Here is a 14,668-nt window from a genome sequence, read left to right on the forward strand (position 1 = left end):
TTTTCTTAAAAAAATTATACAATTGATAATAATTTTAGTGGATATTAAAAAAATTGTTAGGATAAAAGTTCATATCTTAGATACGTTGCTATTAATCAAGCTCTTTGTATAGCCTGGGGAATTCAATCCCTTGGAGTTTTTGTTGTTACATATGTTCTTCGTAGCAGCGAGTGTGCTGCTTCTTGGATAATAAAGGAAGAAATTTATCTAAAAAAAGATAATAATTTTAGTTATTACCGAAAATTTTAAATGAATTTTTTGACGATAATTTTTTAGGATGTAATCAGAATAGCTATGCAACTTATATGGTTTTCTTTTGTTTTTGTTTTCCTTTTCTGGCAATGGTGATTAGAAAGTGTTAAAAAGGACAGTTCAAAAAAAAAACAAAGAAAGAAAGAAAACAAACTGAAGTGGGCGCCATATGCAAGTGGGAGTCCATCATCTGAATCTGGTTTAAGTTACTTTTTGAGAGGTTTTCAGTTTTTGGTTTGGGAATTTCTTCCTTTTCAAGTCGCAATTATTGCTTCTTTGATCTTATGTTTCTGACTTGTTAACTGTCGCTCCAGCAGGAAGTTCAAGGTCTGCATTTACCATTTTCAGTTTTCTATCTGATTTAAGCTACTGTAATGTTAAATTTGCAGTTCTCTATCTGTTTGAATTTATTCCCTTTTTCATGATTATGGTAATGTTTGCAGATGTTTCTATAGTGTCATCTTTGTGAATATGAGCATCAGTGATTGACTGTGACAAACTACAACACCCCATTTTGATGGTTTTCCTGCGTAATTTGTACACTATTTCAAGATTGCTGCTTGTTTTGAGTTGATGGCATATCTGCAACTTATACTCAGTTTCTAGTCCTTCAAAGCTGCTTGTTTCGGTTCCGAATTTCGCCTAATGCTGCTGCTGTATATGCCTCCAATGGCTAAGATATTCAATCGTCAGATGGTTCTAGTTCTTGCTGTAATCTTGATTTTAATCAGTCAGTCAGAGCAGAAAGAATCGTCGAAGACTAGAACCCTTTTACGAATTCGATTGCAGTTGAGCTATCCAGACATTTTGAGTAGCTGGAATAGCTCGATTGACTTCTGCAACACCGAACCGACGTCCCAAGTAACTCTGGTGTGCTACCAGGAAAGAATAACTCAGCTGCATATAATTGGAAGTAAAGGAACTCCTTTGCTACCTAGAAACTTTTCCATGGATTCCTTTGTCAAAGCACTTGTTAAGCTTCCTGACCTGAAAGTTGTTACATTGGTTTCTCTTGGTTTATGGGGGCCATTGCCTGGTAAACTTTCGCGTTTAGTCTCGTTGGAGATACTTAATATGAGCTCAAATTCGCTATACGGGACCATCCCTCGTGAGCTTTCATCTGTCACTGGCCTTCAAACACTCATACTTGATGATAACATGTTCTCCGGTCCGCTACCTGAATGGCTCGGTTCGTTTCCCATTCTGACTGTTCTGAATTTGAGGAAGAATTTGTTCAATGGCACTTTGACCGAATCGTTTAACCGTTTGGAGAATCTTCGAGTTCTTGCGCTCTCACATAACCATTTCTATGGGGAAGTTCCTGATCTTAGCAGTTTGACAAATCTTCAAGAGCTTGATATAGAAGATAATGCTTTCGGTCCTCGGTTTCCTCGGCTTGGAAACAAGTTGGTCCGCCTCGTATTGGGAAAGAACAGGTTTCGATCCGGCATTCCTTCTGAATTGAGCTCATTTTACCAACTTGAATGGCTTGACTTGTCATTCAATAGATTTGTTGGGCCATTTCCTCCATCTTTGTTATCCCTACCCTCCATTACTTACTTGAATATTGCAGACAACAAGCTCAGTGGGATGCTATTTGAAAACACTTCCTGCAATGCAGAGCTTGGATTTGCAGATTTATCATCAAACCTTTTGTCCGGACACTTGCCAAGCTGTCTCTCGAATTCTAAAAACCACGTTTCCCTGTATGCTCAAAATTGCCTCGCAACGGGAAATGAAAACCAACATCCGCCTTCCTTCTGTCACAATGAAGCCTTAGCTGTAGGAATCTTACCTCACAAAAAGAAGTCCGAAACTTCTAAAGTAGCTCTTGCCATGGCCATAACCGGAGGAATTATTGGTGGAATAGTCGTTATCGGTCTTGTTTTCATGTTACTTAGGAGGTCGAACTCCGATAAGATGATAAAGAAACCTACTACAAGATTGATTGCAGAGAAAGCATCAACTGTGTACTCATCGAAGTTACATACTGATGCAAGTAAGATCTCATTCTATTTCTATTTCTCTAGTTAATGACGACTCCAGCTTTCTAACTATATGACTTTTGTCTACTTGAAGGGTATATGTTGCAAACGATGAATACGGGAGCACTCGGACTACCGGCTTATCGAACCTTTTCATTAGAAGAACTTGAGGATGCTACAAACAACTTTGACACAACCGCTTTCATGGGTGAAGGTTCTCAAGGACAGGTATCTGATATAGTTATCATACAAGAGCTTAATTAAAATTTCAATGATTCTCCGATATGGTATCGAAGTTTTGTTTAGGTCGGTGATCGAATTTCAAAACCCAAAGCCTTATCATTGGTAAAAGTGAATCTGATTCATATGGAAGAAGTGAGCTTGTGCTTCAGCAATTTTGCAACTGAATATCGTTTTTTCGATTATCTAGAACAAAAGTATGGGAAAATTTCCTTGGTAAATCTTCCAACACATTGATTTTTATGATTTCAGATGTATAGGGGTAGGCTGAAAGATGGAACATTTGTGGCCATAAGATGCCTGAAAATGAAGAAAAACCATAGCACACAAAGCTTAATGCACCATGTAGAGCTTATTTCGAAATTGAGATATCGACATTTAGTCAGTGCTCTTGGCCATTGCTTTGAATGTTACTTGGATGATTCAAGTGTCAGCAGAATTTTTCTGATCTTTGAATACGTACCAAATGGCACTCTCAGGAGCTGGATAACTGGTAATCCTTAATCTCTGTGTTAAAATTTTCTGGACTGAGATTTGAGGCCACACTATTTAACCCTTCTTCACCGTAGAGCTCGACTCTTTCGTTTTTTCCAGATACGACCCTTGAAGGGCCCTTCAAATAATGTTTATTTTAGCATATCTATGTTTCTGACATTCTGGTTTGCAGGAGGCCATGACAAACACTCACTTACTTGGGCGCAGCGCATATCGGCTGCAATAGGGATAGCAAAGGGCATCCAATTTTTGCATACTGGGATTGTGCCTGGTGTGTACTCCAATCATCTGAAAATAACTGATATTTTGATGGACAGGAACCTTGTTGCAAAGATCAGCAGTTACAACCTGCCCTTATTAGCAGAGACTGAAGACAAGGTATAGACACCGAATAACAATTTCATTCATGGAAGACTTCTTTCTTCAAATTCGCCGGTGTGCGGTCATATTTACAGCTACTCGATCTTGCAGGTGGACCGTGGAACTTCTGCTCCACCCAAGGATCCAAGTACCAGTACAAGGTTTATAATTAAGTCGGTGTCAATAAGGGAGCTTCTAAAGTATGATGTTTAATTAAAACTGTTTCCCTTGGCTGTTGTTTCATGACAGGGTAAGGTATGATGATGAGTCTGATGTTTATGATTTCGGAGTTATTTTACTCGAAATGATTCTTGGGAGGCCATCGAAATCCAGGAAACAATTGCAAATTCTTAGAAAACAGGTAATACTTGGAACATCCAATGGAACTCAATGTATACAAATCATTAATTCACTATATTTCAAACCTGTGCAGTTAGAGGCAATCATAGCTACCGATGATGTAACCAGAAGACTTGTAGCAGATCCGGCGGTTCGGACATCTTTTTCGGATCAGTCATTGAAGACAATGATGGAGATTTGTGTAAGATGTCTAGTGAAGAACCCTGCAGAGAGGCCTTCTGTCGATGATGTTCTGTGGAACTTGCAATTTGCAGCTCAAGTTCAAGATGCATGGAAGGTGGATTCCGAGAGCAGCGAAGGATCTCCGGGCTCTCCTTTTGAACCTCCACACCTTCGTGTCGCCTTCCGTTAACGATGATTATCGGGCACTTCCAGCGTATGTTGTTCCGACACTTCGTTTTTCTTGTACCACAACATCCAAATCCGAGTAACATAGATTTTCATTTGTCAGCAAAGGCGTTGTCCGGTTCGTGCTCTTCCGTATCAAGCAAAGCCTCGGAAATTATCCATTTTTAGTGCTGCTGCTATGTTCTTCATGCCATATGAAGACTCCTATTTTTATTATCTAGTTTTGCTATTTAGTTACTTATACAAAGTTGGGAAGTTCTGAAGCAAATTCTGTTGTTTGTACTAGTTTCCTGAGAAATACAGGAACCTGCCTTTGCAATAGAAACCAGCAACCTATAGTTTGTACTGCCACCCTTAATATATACCAATCTGCTTACATTAAATTCTAATTGTATTATCACGTTTGGTTTGTCAACTATCCTGTCGGATGTCAGAACTTATTACTCCTCCTCCTCCTCCTCCTCCTCCTCCTCCTCCTCCTCCTCCTCCTCCCCTTCCCCTTCCTCTTCTTCTTCTATGAAGTATTTAGTTTAGTGATATGTTATTAAACTTGGATAATTAAAATTAGGTAGACCTAATTACATGATATAAAATTAAAACAAAAAAAATAAAAAATTACATTAATTTATAAACAACTCATATTATCTTCTTATTTTTTCATTGAAAATAAAATGTCGAAATTAACAATAATAAATAAAAATATAATAAATAAATAAATAATAAGGGAACAATTCTAATCGTCTATTTTTTTAATAGGAGCGATCAAGAGTCTAATCACTTCTATGCAGTTTTATCGTTATGAAGAATAGCTATAACAGCTGCCGAAGGTTCCTGAAACATGTGCAGACCAGGCGACAGACTCCATGCTAACAGAGCCATGCGGTCGGCAACCATATTACTTTCCCTAAGGGAAAACAAAATAGTCATACTCCAATTCCTGCGCATAAAATTCAGTGATGTGCGGAGTCATTATCGATACGTATCTCATACCCGGCTTAGCATTAACCTCAGCAACAACTTCCTGACTATCTGATTCCACTATAATCGACGTCACACCCAGGCTCCAAGCTTGAGAAATACCTTCAAAACAACCCCAAAGTTCTGCATCAATGATTGAACATTTTCCAATGGGTTTTGAGAAACCCTGAATCCAATCCCCATACATCTCGAATGACACCTCCACGCGTTGTAAAACTTGTCGTATCCCTCCAAGCTGTTGAATATTCAAGTCAATATTGTTGAAAAGTTAGGCAGTACATGGGCTGTTAGCTAAATGGGTGGCTGAAATTTAGAATTCAAAGTTAGGTGATGTTTTTTTTGTTGAAAATAGAAATATGATTAATCACACATTTAGTCATTGCACTTTAGGGTATTTACAAGATTAGTCCTTAAGCTTTAACTATAAATACCCTAACTCATTTAGCTTCAAAATCATCCCAAAATCGAAAATCATTTCTTTCTCCCAATACTAAAGAGCTTTCTTGTGAGTAGTGAGTGTTTTGTAAACACCTGTAAATTTTCTCTTAGTGAAAGATCTGCCGTAGTCCGGAGACGTAGGCATAATTGGCTAAACTCCGTTATCAATTTCGAGTATTATTTTTCCGCTTTTATTTCGCATTCTCACGAATCTGGTTATAGGGAAATTACTTGTTGCACGTTTATTTCCCAACAACTGACATCAGAGCTTTTGGTTGTGAATTTTGTCAATTTTTTGTGAGGTTACTATTTATTACTATTCACGTGAATAGTGAAATTTTGTCGGCGATACGAATTTGTAGACGGAAGTGTTCTAATACACAGTGGTTCGTAAAAATTGTCAGAAACGATCCAAATGAAGCCAGATTCGAGTGGGATCGATGACTGCAGACGAAGGGAATGTGAAAATTGAGAAGTTCAATGGTGCGGACTTTGGCTTTTGGAAGATGCAGATTGAAGATTTTCTGTACCAGAAAAATTTATATCAACCTCTCTCAAGAAAGCAGTCAGAGGGCATGAAGAATGAAGACTAAGCTCTTCTCGACAGACAAGCCCTCGGAGTTATCTGACTGACGTTATCTCACAATGTTGCTTTCAACATAGCAAAGGAAAAGACCACGGCGGGTCTTATGGCGGCTCTCTCCAATATGTATGAGAAGCCATAGGCCTCAAACAAAGTTCATTTGATGAGGCGATTATTCAATTTGCGGATGGCGGAAGGGACATCAGTGGCTCAACACCTAAATGAACTCAACACAATCACAACCCAGTTGAGTTCAGTGGAAATTGAATTCGATGATGAAGTTCAAGCTTTAATTCTCTTATTATCTCTACCAGACAGTTGGAATGCTACTGTTACAGCAGTCAGCAGCTCGTTGGGAAACAACAAATTAAATTTCGACGATGCTAGGGATCTGGTATTGAGTGAAGAAATTCAACGGAGAAAATTGGGTGAAACATCAACCTCCTCAGCCTTGCACACGGAGTCTAGAGGTAGAACTTCAAAAAGAAATTCAAATCGTGGCAGATTCAAATCCAGAAGGGGAAAATCAAGAACGAGAAAGAAAGATTTTATCTGTTATAATTGTGGCAAGAAAGGTCACTTTAAAAGAGACTGTCGAGCACTGAAGAAAGATACCGGCGCACAGGAGTCTGTCAACATGACAGAGGAGACATGTGATGCCATGATTCTAAGCGTCAACAGTCCGATTGAATGACGCTTAGAATCATGGATCTTGGATTCAGGGGCATCTTTCCACTCCACCCCATGCCAAGAAATCATGGAGAACTATGTCAGTGGTGATTTTGGGAAGGTTCATCTAGCTGATGATGAAACCTTGAAGATCGTCGGAAGAGGAGACATCCGACTAAAGTTGCCAAACTAGACCACCTGGATGCTGAAAGGTGTGAGACATATTCCTGGTCTCAAAAGAAATTTGATTTCTGTAGGACATCTTGATGAAGAATGATATATCACAACATTTTCAGGCTGTGAATAGATGATTACTAAAGGAGCACTCGCCATTGCTCATGGTAAGAAGACTGGTACTCTCTATGTAACCTCAAATTTAGAGAATAACAATGCAGTAGCAGATGCTGATGGAAAATCAAACCTATGGCACCAAAGGCTTGGCCATACGAGCGAGAAAGGGATGAAGACACTTTTGTCAAAAGGGAAGCTACTGGATCTAAAGAATGTAGATGTCGGACTATGCGAGGATTGCATCTTTGGCAAACAAAAGAAAGTCAGTTTTGCAAAGATTGGCATGACACCCAAGGCTGAAAAGCTAGAGTTGGTTCATACTGATGTATAGGGACCATCTCCAGTTCCATATCTTATAGGCTCATTATATTATGTCACCTTCATCAATGATTCTACAAGGAAGGTGTTGGTTTATTTTCTGAAGAAGAAATCAAAAGTCTTTGATACCTTTAGAAAATGGAAGGTCATGGTGGAAAATGAGATTGGTCTGAAAGTTAAGCGGTTGAGGTCTGATAATGGGGAGGGTACAGAAATAGGAGATTCAGAGATTTATCCGCAAATAATGGGATCATGATGGAGACAAAAGTTCCCATGACACCGTAGCAGAATGGCGTAGTAGAGCGCATGAACAGAACTATTAATGAACGTTCCAGAAGCATGAGGATACATGCCAGATTACTCAAATTGCTATAGGCTGAAGTTATCAACACTGCAGCTTACCTGATCAACCGTGGGTCCTCAGTTCCTTTGGATGGTGGAATACCAGAGGAAGTTTGGAGCAGAAAAGAAATAAACCTTTCACACTTAAGAGTGTTTGGTTATATTTCTTATGTACATATAAATTCTGCTAAAAGAAGTAAACTTGATGCCAAGTCCAAAAAATGTGCTTTTGTTGGTTATGGTGGTGATGAGTTCGGTTACCGGTTTTGGGACTACGAAAATTGAAAGATCATCAGAAGCATAGATGTCATTTTCAATGAGAATGTGATGTACAAAGACATGTCAACCATAGAATCAAATAGCTCCAATACCGAAGCAGAAACAAAGGAATTTACTGAGTTCAAGGAGATTTCTGGAAATGATGTTTAGATCAGTCCTGAAACAGTTAAAGAAGAACCAAGCACGCCAGAACTGAGACGCTCCCCAGAATTCCTAAACCAACCCATCGTTATTCGCCTTCTTTGCACTACTTGTTGCTGACTGACAATGGTGAACCAAGGTGCTATGAGGAAGCAATGCAGGTGGAGGATTCAGTCAAGTGTGAGTCTTCTATGAAAGATGAGATAGACTCGCTTATGTCAAATCAGACGTTGGAATTACCTGAATTACCACCAGGCAAGAAAGCGCTCCATAACAAGTGGATTTATAGGATCAAAGAAGAGCATGATGGGAGCAAACTCTACAAAGTAAGATTGGTTGTCAAAGGTTTTCAGCAAAAAGAAGGTATTGATTACAATGAAATTTTCTCTCCAGTCGTGAAACTTTCTACAATCAGACTGGTGTTGAAAATTGTAGCTGTAGAAAATCTACATCTTGAGCAGTTAGATGTAAAGACAGTTTTCCTTCATGGTGATTTGGAGGAAGAAATCTATATGAGGCAGCCAAAAGGCTTAATAGAGGTAGGCAAGAAAAACTAGGTATGCAGGTTGAAGAAGAGCTTGTATGGTTTAAAACAAGCTCCTAGACAGTATTACAAGAAGTTCGATAGCTTCATGAGTAGCAGTGGTTTTACCAGATGTCAATCATATCATTGTTGCTACATCAAGAGGTTCGAAAATAACTTCATTATTTTATTGTTGTATATTGATGACATGCTCGTTGCAGGCTCAGACATGCAAGAGATTATACACTTGAAGTAAAAATTGTTGAAACAGTTTGCCATGAAGGATCTGGGCGCTGCAAAGCAGATTATTGGGATGAGGATTAAGAGAGACACAAAGTCGAGGACTTTGATGTTATCACAGGCTGAGTACATCAACAAAGTACTCTCCAGGTTCAACATGCAAGATGCTAAACAGTAAGTAACCTTTAGGTGTTCATTTTAGACTCTCCAAAGAACAGTCACCAAATACGGAGGAAGAACGTGCACACATGGTGAAGGTGTCGTATGCCTCAGCAATTGGAAGTATGATGTATGTCATGGTTTGTACTAGACCAGATATTGCTCATGCAGTGGGAGCTGTTAGCAGGTACATGAATAATCCGGGCAAAGTACACTGGGAAGCAGTCAAATGGATCCTCAGATATCTACGGGGTACCACAAACAAAGCACTATGTTTCAAATGTGAAGATACGATACTGACAGGCTATGTAGATGCTGACTTAGCCAGACATATTGACATCAGAATGAGCACTACATGGTATGTCTATACTCTAGGAGGAACTGCAGTGAGTTGGGTTTCTCAACTACAGAAGATAGTTGCTCTATCCACAACTGAAGCATAATATGTCGCTGTTACGGAAGCCAGTAAGGAGATGGTTTGGCTCCAAAGTTTCTTGGAAGAGTTAGGCAAGAAACAAGAAAATAATGTCTTGTATTGCGACAGTCAAAGTGTTATCCATCTAGCAAAGAATCCATCTTTTCATTCTAGGACGAAGCACATACAATTGAGATATCATTTTATCCGGTCTCTTCTAGAAGATGGGATTTTGAAACTTGAAAAGATTAGTGGAGCTCAAAATCCGACAGATATGTTGAAAAAGACGGTGATTATGGACAAACTGAAGTTGTGTTCAGCTTCAGTTGGCATGCTAGAATAACAAAACTAGAAATACTGCTGCATTGATCGAGTTGTGAAGACATATTAAAATCAGTCTTCAAGTGAGAGATTATTGAATATTCAAGCCAATATTGTTGAAAAGTTAGGCAGCACATGGGCTGCTAGTTAAATGGGCGGCTGAAATTTAGAATTCAAAGTTAGGTGCTGTTTTTTGTTGAAAATAGAAATAGGATTAATCACACATTTAGTCATTGCATTTTAAGGTATTTATAAGATTAATCCTTAAGCTTCAACTATAAATACTCTAGTTCATTTAGCTTCAAAATCATCCCAAAATCGAAAATCATATTTTTCTCCCAATACTAGAGAGTTTTCTTGTGAGTAGTGAGTGTTTTGTAAACACCTGTAAATTTTCTCTCTTAGTGAAATATCTACAACAGTCCGGATACGTAGGCATAATTGGCTGAACTCTGTTATCAATTTCGGGTATTATTTTTCCTCTTTTATTTCGCATTCTCACTAATCTGATTATAGGGAAATTACTTGTTGCTTGTTTATTTCCCAAGACAAGCACCATCAACATTGACCTTAAAAACATCCACAGGCGGGCGATGCCAAGGAAGGCTCTTGTCAGGGGGAACAATGAAAGCTCCCGCATCAGTTGGCCGATTGGACACTGCCAAGGCAATTTCTCGCTGCATTTGACCACATTGCACTAGAATGATTCCTTCAGCAGCTGAGTTTTCCTCGAAAAGCAACTTGTTATGTCGCTGCCAACAGCACCAAATGAGTGCAAACGTTAAATCCCAGTCAACGGAAACAATAAGAAACCAGTCCCATTTCGTGAGATTGCATGCAATTCACTCATGTAACGACATCCTGAAAGAGTTATCGGACCGGTCTGGTCATATTAAGCTTATCTCTGATAATATGCAAACTAGATTTAACCTCGGCTCCGTAAATCGATCAACAAGAATCTGTAGCCATCTGTCTTCTACACCTCTTCTCAGACAGCAGCTTATCTCTATGTAGACACCAGAGAAAGAACTTATTTCGAGGCAACCCTATATATAAAGTAAGCGCATTCCAAATCGGTTGCTCCTCCATAGAAACCACATCCCCTAGTCGGGCATGATAGGAGCTTCTAAGAAAAAAATTCTTACGTTTACTCCACTTCCAAGTCGGGATATCCGGATCAGCTGTAGCAACAGGAGGCCTCCTCGCGATGATGTAGTACAAGATCTCTTGAGGGAGGTAATTTAGAATTAGATTCCAATTCCAATCACCGTGACAGTCTAACATTTCCCCACCTAAAGTTTCAGAGGCACTCAAATAAAGCGGGTTCTGGCACCAGTCCCGAAGGGGGCCAATCTCCTCAATCCAGATATCATCCCAGAACGCAATTGACAAACCATCTCGGAGACGTCAATTAATTCCATTCTGCACCATCGACCAAACCAACTTAAGATCAGACCAAAGTCGAGAGCACCCCATGCTGGAAATAGAATCCGGCACACGACTCGAGAGCTTGTATTTACCTCGGATAACACGAACCCATAGCTTATGCTGATCCGCAATGAGGTTGAAACCAACCTTCATGAGAAACGCTTCATTCTGAGTCTGCAGATTTTTAATTCCAAGGCCACTATACTTAGCCAGTTTACACAGCTCTTTCCATCGAAATAGGTGCGTTTTTCTGTTTTCATCAACTCCACATCATATAAATATTCGAGTTAGCCTCTCTAACTCATTATAGATACCTCTCGGAAGGTAACACGTCTGTATAGCATAAGCAAGTAAAGCCAATAAAACCGATTTAACAAGAGTAACTCTGCCTACGGAGGACATAAATTTTGGCTTCCCAGCCAAATAATCTGCCTTGCACTCTCTGAACGATATATTGATACGTAACATTTGTAACTCAGTTGTGTAGCAGAGGCACACCCAAATATCTCCCAAGGTTATCGACATAAGTGTATTGAAACCCATTACTAATCCGGAACATTCTTAGAAAAACAAATAATTGTTTTCACGCTACTCGCCTTATGACCAGAGCTAAAACTGTAATACCCTTAAACCGTATAAATCCCTGTATAATAGTAAAAAATATCACAACAATCGTATAAAACATTTACTATTTGAAATCCGATAAAATGTTGATTCTTTTAAGTTCTAAATTTAATATTTATCACATACCATTTAATAGCATAAAACCATATTTGATTTCCAATTTGAAATCGGTTTTAGACATTAACTATATAGTTTGATATTGTTTAATATCAAAAATAAAATTGCCTATAAACTGTCAAATTTAAAAATCCAACCAATTAATATTTAAATAATAATTTAATGATATACTATCATTCATACTGATAATTATATCTAATTTTATCCATAATAAAATAGTATTAATTTAATATTATGAACCATTTTATAATTACTATATTAGAGCAGCTAAACCTTTAAAGCATGCATGCCACTGAACTAGTTAAAATAACATCAAAGGATGTTATTACTGATACTGGCCCGATATGATCCACAAAAGAGATACAAATTACGCTTCTTATTATGCTTTTTTATTAGTAACTACGTGTAAAACAATCACACACTAAGTTTTCACTTAGTGAGACAAACATAGAAATATTTAAAGCAATGCAACACAAAAATATAAATAACAATGTTTAATGCATTATGATCATTTTACCTATAATTTCAATCATGTTACTATATATTAACATGATATAATCTACATATAAAATTTATTACCAATATACTTGTCATTTATTCCATAAGCTCACATTCTTATTCATTTGTATATCATTTATTAACCAATAAACCAAAACCCAAATATAAACCTATGAGGACCTTGGGTACACGAGTCAAATATGCATTGAAGTGTCAATACACATATGGTTGTGCCCATCATATGCACTAAATGTCTTTTATATACACTATAGTGCTAAACCGAATATGTAGCCTAACTGCTAGACTTTATGGCATGCCAACTATACCATTGTCCCTCAATGACATACTTGGACATATAGTATATATTTATTTCATCCATGACAATGTATATCAATATAATTTAACATTGGACAGTTCATACCCAAAATAACATTCATGGTATAACATCATATATAAACTAGTGATCAATGCCAACTAAACCGAATATACTTTCTTACTAGTACCTACGTGTGAAACAATTACACGCTAAGTTTTCACTTAGTGAGACAAACATAGAAATATTCTAGGCAATGCAACACATAAATATAAATAACAATGTTTAATGCATTATGATCATTTTACCTATAATTTCAAGTATGTTACTATATATTAACATGATATAATCTACATATAAAATTTATTACCAATATACTTGTCATTTATTCCATAAGCTCAAATTCTTATTCACTTGTATATCATTTATTAACCAATAAACCAAAACTCAAATATAAACCTATGAGGACCTTGGGTACACGAGTCAAATATGCATTGAAGTGTCAATACGCATAAGGTCTTGCCCATCATATGCACTAAATGTCCTTTATATACACTATAGTGCTAAACCGAATATGTAGCCTTACTGCTAGACTCTGTGGCATGCCAACTATACCATTGTCCCTCAATGACATACTTGGACATATAGTCTATATTTATTTCATCCATGACAATGTATATCAATATAATTTAACATTAGACAGTTCATACCCGAAATAACATTCATGGTATAACATCATATATAAACTAGGTATCAATGCATTTTATAGTAACTCTTGACATATTTAGAACATGCCAAATATATGATAAATAACATAAATATCATGCCAATATAAACTAGGTAGACTCATCGCAAGTCTTCCTAATTATGTATAAAACATCTATGTATTATGTTATGTATGCATTGCAGTCACCTTGACACTTTTTTACACAAGTCAAAATATAAGCCTCACTAGTCTTTAAGCTTGATCTTTTGCTTTCAATTCACTTTGATCATGGGATTATCACGGTCTATAAAAAATCATATATATGTTATAAATATATATATATATATATATATATATATATATATATATATCAAAGCAAAATATAATAAATAAATCCATAAAATTCTTTTGATACTTGTTCGATACAAATATCATTTCACAACTAAATATCAACCTTAACATTCCAAAATGACACTTTAATTCCTTTAGTATTCATATTCACCACTAATCCACATAATTTCCACAACTTTACATTTCAACCACCATTTATGAATTCTTTTAGAATCTATCCTAACTTTTCCAATTCATTCAAAATGGTACTTTGTCATTTCAATTTAAATTAAATTCCAAACGCCAAATTTCCAGAATCCTAACAATGTATTCAAACTAGTACCTTTACAATTGCATAATTGCCATTTAACTCTCACACTTTCCAATATTCATGATTTAATTTCCAAACTTTACAAACTTAAAATTTGATCCAAATCAACATCCTAACCTCAAAATCAACATTCTAATATATATATATATTTCAAAGCAAAATTTAATAAATAAATCAATAAAATTCTTATGATACTTGTTCGATACAAATGTCATTTCACAGCTCAATATAAACCATAACATTCCAAAATGACACTTTAATTCCTTTAGTATTCATATTCATCACTAATCCACATAATTTCCACAACTTTACATTTCAACCACCATTTATGAATTCTTTTAGAATCTATCCTAACTTTTCCAATTCATTCAAAATGGTCATTTGCCATTTCACTTTAAATTAAATTCCAAAAGCCAAATTTCCAGAATCTTAACAATGTATTCAAACTAGTACCTTCACACTTGCATAATTTCCATTTAACTCTCACACTTTCCAATATTCATGATTTAATTCCCAAACTTTAGCAAACTTACAATTTGATCCAAATCAACATCCTAACCTCAAAATCAACATTCTAATATCAA

General features: G+C 36.9%; 1 protein-coding gene across 1 annotated transcript; it reads left to right on the forward strand.

Annotated features, from left to right (window-relative positions):
* The first annotated feature begins 760 nt into the window (after nt 1–760).
* On the forward strand, nt 761–13,496 carry LOC120163220 (probable inactive leucine-rich repeat receptor-like protein kinase At3g03770). Its single transcript, XM_039173200.1, has 8 exons — nt 761–2,251; nt 2,332–2,465; nt 2,730–2,970; nt 3,145–3,350; nt 3,444–3,493; nt 3,582–3,693; nt 3,766–4,088; nt 13,487–13,496. The coding sequence occupies exons 1-7, from the start codon at nt 898–900 to the stop codon at nt 4,042–4,044; spliced, it is 2,376 nt and encodes a 791-aa protein (XP_039029131.1). The 5' UTR covers nt 761–897; the 3' UTR covers nt 4,045–4,088; nt 13,487–13,496.
* The last annotated feature ends 1,172 nt before the right edge of the window (nt 13,497–14,668 follow it).

The sequence above is a fragment of the Hibiscus syriacus genome, unplaced genomic scaffold (genome assembly GCF_006381635.1).
Source record: "Hibiscus syriacus cultivar Baekdansim isolate YM2019G1 unplaced genomic scaffold, ASM638163v2 tig00111429_pilon, whole genome shotgun sequence".
Classification (NCBI taxonomy): domain Eukaryota; kingdom Viridiplantae; phylum Streptophyta; class Magnoliopsida; order Malvales; family Malvaceae; genus Hibiscus; species Hibiscus syriacus.

Excerpts from the sequence above, each read along its gene's own strand:
- LOC120163220 (XM_039173200.1), top strand. The coding sequence starts at position 898 with ATGCTGCTGCTGTATATGCCTCCAATGGCTAAGATATTCAATCGTCAG. Across the intron at positions 2,971-3,144 it reads TCTCAGGAGCTGGATAACTG|GAGGCCATGACAAACACTCA; the intron begins GTAATCCTTAAT and ends TCTGGTTTGCAG. Across the intron at positions 3,494-3,581 it reads GATCCAAGTACCAGTACAAG|GGTAAGGTATGATGATGAGT; the intron begins GTTTATAATTAA and ends GTTTCATGACAG.